The sequence below is a fragment of the Wasmannia auropunctata genome, unplaced genomic scaffold, assembly GCF_000956235.1.
Source record: "Wasmannia auropunctata unplaced genomic scaffold, wasmannia.A_1.0 LD336026.1, whole genome shotgun sequence".
In the NCBI taxonomy this organism is placed as follows: Eukaryota; Metazoa; Arthropoda; class Insecta; order Hymenoptera; family Formicidae; genus Wasmannia; species Wasmannia auropunctata.
The window spans coordinates 2836484-2845545 of record NW_012026864.1 but is presented as its reverse complement, the minus strand read 5'-3'; the positions used below and the strand labels follow the sequence as shown (position 1 = coordinate 2845545).

The 9062-nt window shown below is 36.5% G+C and overlaps 2 protein-coding genes across 4 annotated transcripts; both read right to left on the bottom strand.

Annotated features, from left to right (window-relative positions):
- Nucleotides 1–1043: 1043 nt before the first annotated feature.
- Nucleotides 1044–3525, bottom strand: LOC105452868 (nascent polypeptide-associated complex subunit alpha). 2 transcript variants are annotated; one of them, XM_011694384.1, is made up of 6 exons: nt 3418–3525; nt 2425–2689; nt 2039–2158; nt 1713–1808; nt 1443–1601; nt 1044–1202 (listed from the first exon to the last, which is right to left on the bottom strand). In XM_011694384.1, exons 2-6 carry the CDS (start codon nt 2677–2679, stop codon nt 1188–1190), a joined length of 645 nt encoding a protein of 214 aa, XP_011692686.1. In that variant the 5' UTR covers nt 2680–2689; nt 3418–3525; the 3' UTR covers nt 1044–1187. The 2 variants fall into 2 exon arrangements, with proteins under 2 accessions (XP_011692686.1, XP_011692687.1); XM_011694385.1 differs by lacking the exon at nt 3418–3525 and adding an exon at nt 3104–3411.
- Nucleotides 3526–3985: 460 nt separating this feature from the next.
- On the bottom strand, nt 3986–8681 carry LOC105452866 (protein lunapark-A). 2 transcript variants are annotated; one of them, XM_011694381.1, is made up of 9 exons: nt 8463–8681; nt 7445–7486; nt 7183–7370; nt 6909–7095; nt 6610–6621; nt 6182–6419; nt 5893–6054; nt 5633–5815; nt 3986–5462 (listed from the first exon to the last, which is right to left on the bottom strand). In XM_011694381.1, exons 1-9 carry the CDS (start codon nt 8487–8489, stop codon nt 5356–5358), a joined length of 1146 nt encoding a protein of 381 aa, XP_011692683.1. In that variant the 5' UTR covers nt 8490–8681; the 3' UTR covers nt 3986–5355. The 2 variants fall into 2 exon arrangements, with proteins under 2 accessions (XP_011692683.1, XP_011692684.1); XM_011694382.1 differs by lacking the exon at nt 6610–6621.
- Between the last annotated feature and the right edge of the window lie 381 nt (nt 8682–9062).

The window sequence follows — 9062 nt, the reverse complement described above, 5'->3', positions numbered from 1 at the left end:
AAAATTATTTTTATGACGAAAAGTAAGCGTTCATTATAGAGCAATTATAGGTAAATAGAAGTTAGAAGAATAGAATACGTTAGAAAGTATTATGAAAGTTCGTTGAAATTCCTCGAAAACTAATTTTAACATAAGTTTTAATTTTAATAAGATTTGTATTAAGATAAATTTTTGTTCCATCTAGACTCCTTAACTGAAATCCTGAATAAGGGTATGTTGTAATAAATTTTTATGGTCATTGTTATATTGACTAAACTATGACAACGTTGCTACGAATATACATCTCACGTCACGACACACGCAAACAAAACGTATTTTTAATTTTCAATTTATGATCGATCTGAGTTGTTATAATAGAGCTTTACATAAAAAAAATATAAACAATTATATAATTGTTCACTCATAATTAATGCAAATAATATTCATACACAAAAAGAATGATTTTGCTAATTATATTAAACATTCGAATAGTAAAAATGCCAAAAGTACGGTATTATCATGCTTGAGCGTCTTACACAATTATTTTAATGGGCCAATGTAATTCAATTATTTACGGATTTGTATCTGGCCTAATTTTTACATACGTCAAGAATCATTCTTTCTGTATAGTACTAACAAAAATCAATTGCAATGTTACACTAAATTAACAAAAAATATTGGTATACTATAACTTAATATTTTTTTTGTTCCATTAAAAAATTTGTTTACCTATTATTTGATCCATTTATGTATTTACTGTAACTTTTAATTAATCACAAACGGGTTATCCAACATTCTTTCTTTAATTCACCGACGCATTTAAGTCATCTGTTGGATTGCATCAACGTCGAAAGATTTAGCATTATGAATCTACAATTGCCTACAAACAGAAATACTAAAAAAGTACAAATATTGATATTTTAATATGCCTTTTTAATATTTAATTTAAAAAAAAAACGGAAATACAGTGATCTTAATGTATTTATCTTTTCTTTTACACGAATTTCGTATATACATGTGTATTCGATTTTTCGAGACAATTAAAATTAATCCGGTGTGACCAGTTTACTCACAATATATCGTGGCTTAGTCTTTCAATTCAATGAAATTAAAAAAAGAACGATGCATTCTGGTGGTACATATAATGAAATTCTGATCTCGAAACGCGTCAGCTATCACGTAGCACATCCTACTTCTAAGCAGCTTTATCACATTGTCAATTCCTGAAATGAAAAATAAACAGATGAATCATCAATTCACGTACTTGTCGAGAAAAGTTTACTGATAGAAAACGAGTCAGTCTGCCAAGATATATTCAACATAATTTTTATTCTGATAATAGAAATGTATAAGCGAAACTCTAGAAATGATCATCATGTAATTATGTAAAAATATTTAATCATATAAAAAACATGAAAGCATATATATATATATATATATATATATATATATTCAAAACTTACCATGATAGCATTGACGATGTCATTTTGATTATTCTTAAGAGCTTTAATAGCTTTCCCTCGCGATACATTAGCTTGACACATAACCAAATCAACGTCCTTCTCCTCCACGCCTGTTTCATCCACCTCTTCTTCTGATTCTTCTTGTATAGGAGCAACAACCTAGTGTAACAAAGTAAGAATATAATATTAATAAATATTACATATTATATTGGTATTGCATTTTCAAATAGATATATCTTGCGCAATCTATAATTATAAAACATATCTTACCGTAGTACTACCGCCAGCTTCAGTAGCTGGTATAACTGGTGGTTCCTTGAACTTCTCAGCCGCTGCCACCTGAGCTTGCTGACTGAGATCTTCAATCTATATAAAGAGAATTATTAATACATATAAAAATATAGACATTAAATAATTCACACTTAATGTATGTGTTAACAAATAATCGTTTAAATATCAGTCTGCCAAGGTATTTTTCAACATTTGATTTCTGTTACAATTTGCGAAACCAACCTTAGTAAATCATCATAAAGCAGAGAATTCAATAAATATGTAAATTTATGACTAGACAGTCGCCTAATAATAATGTTCCTTACCTTGGCTTCACCAAATACTATGTACGTGTCTGAAGCTGGATTCTTCAAAACGTCTGGCTTGTTTATAACAAACAGAATGTTCTTTGATTTACGGATAGTCACTCTGTTAACTCCTTGTACCTGTAAAAAATAAGTGAAGCAAAATTGTCTTGAATATAAAATAAATTTTGAGAGGTGCTATATGGCTTGGATTTAAAGCAGTACATAATAGACTCATAAATCGATACTCCGATTTGATCCCAATCGTTGTCAATCCCGTGATCCCATATATGACTCAATTAATAAAAAGTTAAGTTTTGAAAGAGCATACGTGTATGTGATATAATACATTTCAGGGACAAATGAATACTTATTAGAATATTAAAATATTTAATAATTTCATATACCGGCTTCAATCCTAACTTGCTCATGAGCTTCCTGGCCTTCTTTTCACCGCGGCTCTGCTTGGCCTTGGACACCATGTCAATGGGAAGTCCAGTGACCGTTGTGCCGGGGAAACCGACAGTACCCGGGGTGCCAGCATCCTCTAACTCCGGTATAGTGTCGTCCGAATCGGAGTCGGTCGCAGAGCCGATACCCACCAGCTCGACCTTGGTAGGCTCCGAGCTCGCCGCCTTGTCAAGCTCCGTCAATTCTGGCATGTTTATTGATCTGTAAAAAGATACATATTGTCATACAGGTACAATAAATCTATTATCGCATAGGTATTTCTTGTATAAAGAAGCGAGATCTTGGATGAAGAGAAAACGTCGAAGTGAAACGGACGCCACCACGTGCCGAGGTCGGTAGATGACCCCACCTAAGGCACGTTTAAGTAATCATATCATTTTCACAGCACAAAGCGATCAGATTCGCGCGGAACGCGGAATTGATTGTGAGATACACATTGGACGTTGCGGTACGGAGAGAGTCGATCTCGTCGCGATCGACGGACGACGATCATCGACGCGGAGTCTCGCGCGCGAATAATGCATAAATGGACGTTATGGCGTCCGCCAGGAGCAGTCCGGGAAAACAGTTTACGGGCGGTGCATTTTGATTTTTTTTCTTTTTTTCACTCTTTACCTAATGTCGCGTGACTCGTTACGGCGCTAACGTAACTACGGACGTAACCACGTCTCGTCACCGTTAAATATCGTAATCGAAAACGTTCCGTCGAGAGAGGTATCACGTCATCGTTGCGTGGACACGGTAAAAATTGGCGGAAACAAGGCCCTAGCCTGGGGGACCCGTCACCCTCGCGTCGATTATCAGTGACGATAAGGTGTACCACGCGATACTATTAGCACAGGTGTCAAGAACGACGTCCGGTCTCGCGATATATGCGCGTCTCCTAACGAATTGCACGGTGATGCCGAGAAAATCGTTAGATTTTTTACCTCGAACGGTGATCCGCCGACGAACGGGCACTATTTTTATCGCGTAAATTGAGGCCGATCTACATGAGGGGGAGACCACGCGCGTGAGTTCACGCGAGCACAGCGCCACAGCCTGTACGATGTCTTTCAGAACGCCGTCGAAGAACAGCGAACAATGGACATTCTCCGTGTGTACGTTCGTTCGCCTCCACTTGTTTTAACCTCATGATCATCGCTTTCCCTTTCTCCATCGCTCGCATATGTATTTGTCGTCATTTTTAAGTTTAAACATTTTCGGGAATTTTTGTCGAGCAAAAGCAACACGAGCGAATCTTATTATGGCACGTACACACATCGCGAATCGTATCGAATTTTTCGTGCGTGCGCAGTAACGAGCGCAATGACGCATCGAAAAACGCGGGAGTTCTAACGAACGAGAGAGAGAGGACTAGTCAGGATAATTAAAATTGTACATACAATAAATATTAATACATTAATGGAATAAAAAAAAATTGCATCGTTGCGTCTATTATTACTGGCGGAGTATAATAACGACGAATAAGGCGGGGAAAGGAAACTGCTAGTCGAATTATGTCTAAAATTGTATTGCATATCAAGAATTTTCCAAATTGCTCTCAAGTATCTCTTCTACATACAAATTTATCACGCTAAAAACGACGGTACAATTCCTTACTTAGGAAGCAGAAAGTACAATATAATGAGAAAACAATCACATTCACGGTTTTTTTTTACAATTCACAATTACGTTATGGGGGGTCGAATTCGAGCTGTTACAACAATCATGAGTTTCATTAGCCTATCTAGAATCACAGTAGAGTGTTATCATAAGTAATATAATATAGAGCGCATTCTCAGATTTTTACATTTATGATGATATTTAATGTAGAAGTCATTTGAGTGTCAAATAATTTTCCATGCAAAAAGACAATGCTGGTATAAAATGCATATCTTTTTCTTCGTTTCTTCTTTCCCCCAAAAAAACTCAACATGTCTACATAACGAAACTCATGTTTCACAGTAGCCTTATATCTAAACTATTAATTAAATAATTAATACGCTAGAACGCAGTTCATTTTTCGTTTAATAAAGCAATATATGAAACTATTGCATTATTCACGTAAAAGGCATGATGGGTTGAGCTTAAGATATACGAAGGAAAGATCAACTTCTCAAAGGAATTTGTGGCCTAATATAAATAATGATCTGCCACTGCAGATAAGATAGGCAGTCTTATAAAAAAATACATTATTAATTGATGTGCAACATAAATCTTTTGCATGCGTGCAATGTTCAAGCAAAGTTTTTTTTTGTTGCATTTGATTAAATTGTGCCTCAAAAACTAAAAATGAAACGCAATTTCATATAAATATTGTTGTATATAAATATTTCTATGAAATCTACGAGATATCTAAAAGAAATTAGACTAATGATTTCCTGTCATTCTCATTTCAAGCCTTATGCATTCGGTAACGCTGATGCTGAGGCAATCAAGGGTTTGGAATGATAATGATCGTTTTTATAATCGTAAGTGTATAGGGTTCTCATACGTTTTCCATAAATTGTCTTGCAAATGCTATATAATCAAAACTTAGATAAGAAGAGTCTGTTAGGTTTCATTACGTATATTACCAACAATCATATATTTGTTATTTCCTAAATTATAGCAACGATTTCCATTAAATAGCAACGTTTCAATTGACAATTACACCTACAATCTAAAAAGATATTTTACACACTTCTAGCTCTCATTTACATGTTAAGAAAGTCAACATATTTAATATAATTTATTTTATTTCATTCATTCACGCCTTCATTCTTGCTCAACCGTGCCTGCCTCTCTACTTTTATCAAATTTTGAAACTTACTTGAAATTCTGATTTAGAAATATCGCTTTTCGCCTTGAGGCTACTTATTCGAATAGAAAAGTTATGGGGAGTGCTACGACTGCATTTTATCAGATTCATTCTCATCTAATAATTCCTTGGTTTCCGATTCGGGAGTGTCAGATGTTTCGCCTGGTCTTTCAACTACTTCAATATCCGAATCTAAAAAATACAAAAATATAAAAATTACATAAATACCAATATTTATTCTACATATGTATATATATTATTCGTATTACAAATCAAAAATATTGGCAACAGAAATAGATCAAAATAAGGTCACTAGAGAATTCAATATAAATAATAATAATAATAAATAAAATGAATTATACCTGTATCAGAATGTGTGCATGTTTCCAGCTCAGTAAGTTTTATTGTCTCTTCATTTGTATCATGAGGTGAATTAGCTTCGGGTGTATCTGAAGGTACAGCAGGGTTATCAAAATCCAATTTTGGAGCAAAAGGTTTTTGCTTTCTCGCAGGATTCCAAAAACCGCAGTAACAACATCTGAACGCTGCAAAAATATATATTTATATCGTCTGTTAAAATATAATTTGGGAGGAAAACTCTTAAAATAAAAAAACATCTTACCGAAATAATCAAATTCTTCTTTCAAAGCCATTCCATTGTGCGACTCGCACTGCCGACAAATTAAAGCATAGCGATTTGAAGGACCATCACCTACTAAATAATCAACCAAACGTTCAATCACTGTTCTTTGTTGCGGCAACACAGGTCGTGGTAATGGTGATCCTAAAGTAATATACATATATGCAGTCGTTAACTAACTCTATATGAATAATGAATTTATATGTGACATACGTTAGAATATACAAGTACAATATTCTTGCGAATCATCATGTTTTACGTATTTACTTACGGAAACCCATGGTTGCAGGATTAATTATTCTAGACTGGAAAGGAGTATTTGAAGATTGATTAATCGGTCTAATGGTGGGTGTCGTTTGACCAGAAATAGGTACACCAATCTGTGCGCTTTGTGGATGATTTTGGGTCGGTATGATTCTTCTTCTTAATTCAGAAGGTAGAGGAGATATGACGGCCTGGGGTGTAGGACGCCGAGGTGTCTCAGATGGTGCCGACATCCTATAAGTAAGCTAAAAACAGAGTAACATGAATTTTGTATGTTTGTTTGTATTATGTACCTTGAAAATACTATCTTTTAATATAAAAGAGTGCTTTATTTCCTCAAAAAGAGGAAGGAGTTTAGCCATCATAATTACATATATTTTACTTTTGTATACTTTTACACATGCTCGTGAGTATTACAAGTTCTGAAGTACAAACCTTTGGAGTTAACTGCAAAAAAAAGAAATAAAATCTAATGAGACAAAATCAAACTTGTAAAAAAGGATAGTTACAAAGTAAGACAATATAAACTATAAATTTTTAATAATATAAATTATAAATTAAGATTTCTTTTTTTAAGTTTTATATATTTTATAATAATATAAATTATAAATTTTTAAGATTTCTTTAAGTTTTATATTTGGCATTATTACATTCAATGAAATATTTGGCATTACTACATTCAATTAAATATTTAAGTGATATTAAAATAATTATGAGAACACAAGTTTACTCACAGGTGACATGGTTAATTCGTCCGGTGCAAATTTTAATAATATCTCTTTAGCCTTCTTGTATGTCTCCGTTTCGGTAACATCCTCTAATATCTTCTTCTTCTCTGCTACGATCGTAGACAATTTTTCTCGATTGTGGGTAATTTTACGATTATAATACCATGAAACCATTTTCTTTGTTAAAAGTATTCTAAAAGGATAACATACTTGATCACGTTCTCTATTCAAAAGTCCAAATATTGTACGATTAACAAGCGTCTCATACTTGCATACTTACAAAATCGGGAAAAGTAGTAATGGTGTTATATAAAAAATCTGATCGTACAACGAAGCTGGGAAGAAGCAAAAGTAAAAGACGAATGCTATCATAATATAAAGGCCAACTCCATAAATGATGATAGTTCCCACTATCCTCTTGTGTTTCTGCTCCGTAGTCTGTCCATATTGTTGGATGTCTTTGATTTGCTGTTAAAGCAGAAAGTTATCGGTATTAACTGCCATTTTATATACACATACAGTAATAATAAAGTAATACTCACTTTCTCTAGACTCTCCAAAATTTCAATAGTTGTCTTCTTTCTCTGAAAATCATATATTTTTTACATCATAATGTGTACTTTCTCAAATATTTTTTTTATGTGGAAAGAATGCTTTAAAAAATCACAAGAACAGCAGAGTAAATTTTCTTAAAAAGAATAAATAAATAAATATATGGAACAAATCGTTTCTGTAATATTCGACATTCTGTAACTTTTCTGTAAAATACTGAGCATTGAGAAAATGAGACTGGGAAAATAAAATTTGTAAAATGCACTTGCTTTATATTCTGTATTGATGGAATAGGTTTTATAACTTTATACAGACATACGATTGTGCGAATGATTAAAAACACAAAAGTAAGCTGAATAGCTAACTAAATAAATAGTAAAAAAAATAATTCGATTTCAGTAATGCGAAATGACATCGCATATTGTTCATGCATCTATAATATATTTCCTTCGGCGACGCGTTTAAATTAGAACAAAGTTCGTCATTGAATGTTAATGTTTGGGTCTTTCACAATAACCTTCTCCCCCCCCCCCTTTCGCGGAATAAATTTATCGACCGTTTTTGTTTACTCATGACAATGGTGGGCATCGGGGAAAATCGGTTCGCGCGACGGACGCTCAAGGACTCGGATCGGTCGCGTACGCGACCGCTTCGAAAAGAGATGCCCGGAAAAGAGAGCGCAATTATGCGGCCTGTGGCCACGTGCCGTACGTCTCGTCGCGTTTCAGAGAAAAAAAAAAGGGCCCGAAGTCGTTGGCTTCGCGCGTTCGCGCCAAGGTTAACCGCGCGATCTACGCGATCACGGCGATCTTTCGTCATCCGAACACGGATATTCACGGCTATAAATAGGCTGCAAATGACATTTGGAATCTATTGCTCCGGCGGCGTTTTCGCTTTGTTCCGCGGACAGGACGTAGGAGCGGTACGCCCGTACGTACGTGCGCGTACGGTAACGGCGCTAACCTCCAACGAAACGTCAGGAGGGGACGCCCCTCGGTACTCACTCACCTGAAATCTGGACAGTATTATCCCCATATTTAACGGCGGTATACGTTACGACGACGAAGACACAGACCAGCGCGGTGAGAGATTCCCGTTGACGTCGTTGGTCTCGCAGACGCGTCGAGCGCGTGTCACACCGAAACCGACATAAAACCGGCCGCCTGCCGATCGTTTTTAAAATAGTGCCCTCGTCGTCCACCTACCCCCCTCGAGACCGGTCGGTGTTGTGCCGCCGCGCCGCGCCGCTCGATACGATCCAAATTTAAATCCCCGCCGCCGCCACCGCCGCCGCCGCCGCGCCGTTTGGGGGGTGCCGATATTTATAAGTATAACCCGATAGTCCGGCGCGTCGTCGCCCGTCGGGTTATCACTATCATGTTCGGCGTGAGACGTGAGAAAGGGACGAAGGAACGAATGTGGGGAACGTCCGCGCTCCAGCTGTCAGCCGTGGCCCGTGAGAAGCACGCCTGTGTGTTCGCGCGCGCGCGTCCGCAAACTCTCGGACGAACGGGGACGAGTGGACGACTCGCAACGCACAGAGACGCGATCGCGCTCTCTCTCTCTGCTCCGCTCCGCGGCACTCGGTGCCAACCGGAAGAGGGGGGG

Excerpts from the sequence above, each read along its gene's own strand:
- LOC105452866 (XM_011694381.1), bottom strand. The coding sequence starts at position 8,489 with ATGGGGATAATACTGTCCAGATTTCAG. Across the intron at positions 7,096-7,182 it reads TTACTACTTTTCCCGATTTT|AATACTTTTAACAAAGAAAA; the intron begins GTAAGTATGCAA and ends TTATCCTTTTAG. Across the intron at positions 6,055-6,181 it reads TCCTGCAACCATGGGTTTCC|GATCACCATTACCACGACCT; the intron begins GTAAGTAAATAC and ends ATATTACTTTAG.
- LOC105452868 (XM_011694384.1), bottom strand. The coding sequence starts at position 2,679 with ATGCCAGAATTGACGGAGCTTGACAAGGCGGCGAGCTCGGAGCCTACC. Across the intron at positions 2,159-2,424 it reads GCAAGTTAGGATTGAAGCCG|GTACAAGGAGTTAACAGAGT; the intron begins GTATATGAAATT and ends TATTTTTTACAG. Across the intron at positions 1,809-2,038 it reads TAGTATTTGGTGAAGCCAAG|ATTGAAGATCTCAGTCAGCA; the intron begins GTAAGGAACATT and ends CTCTTTATATAG.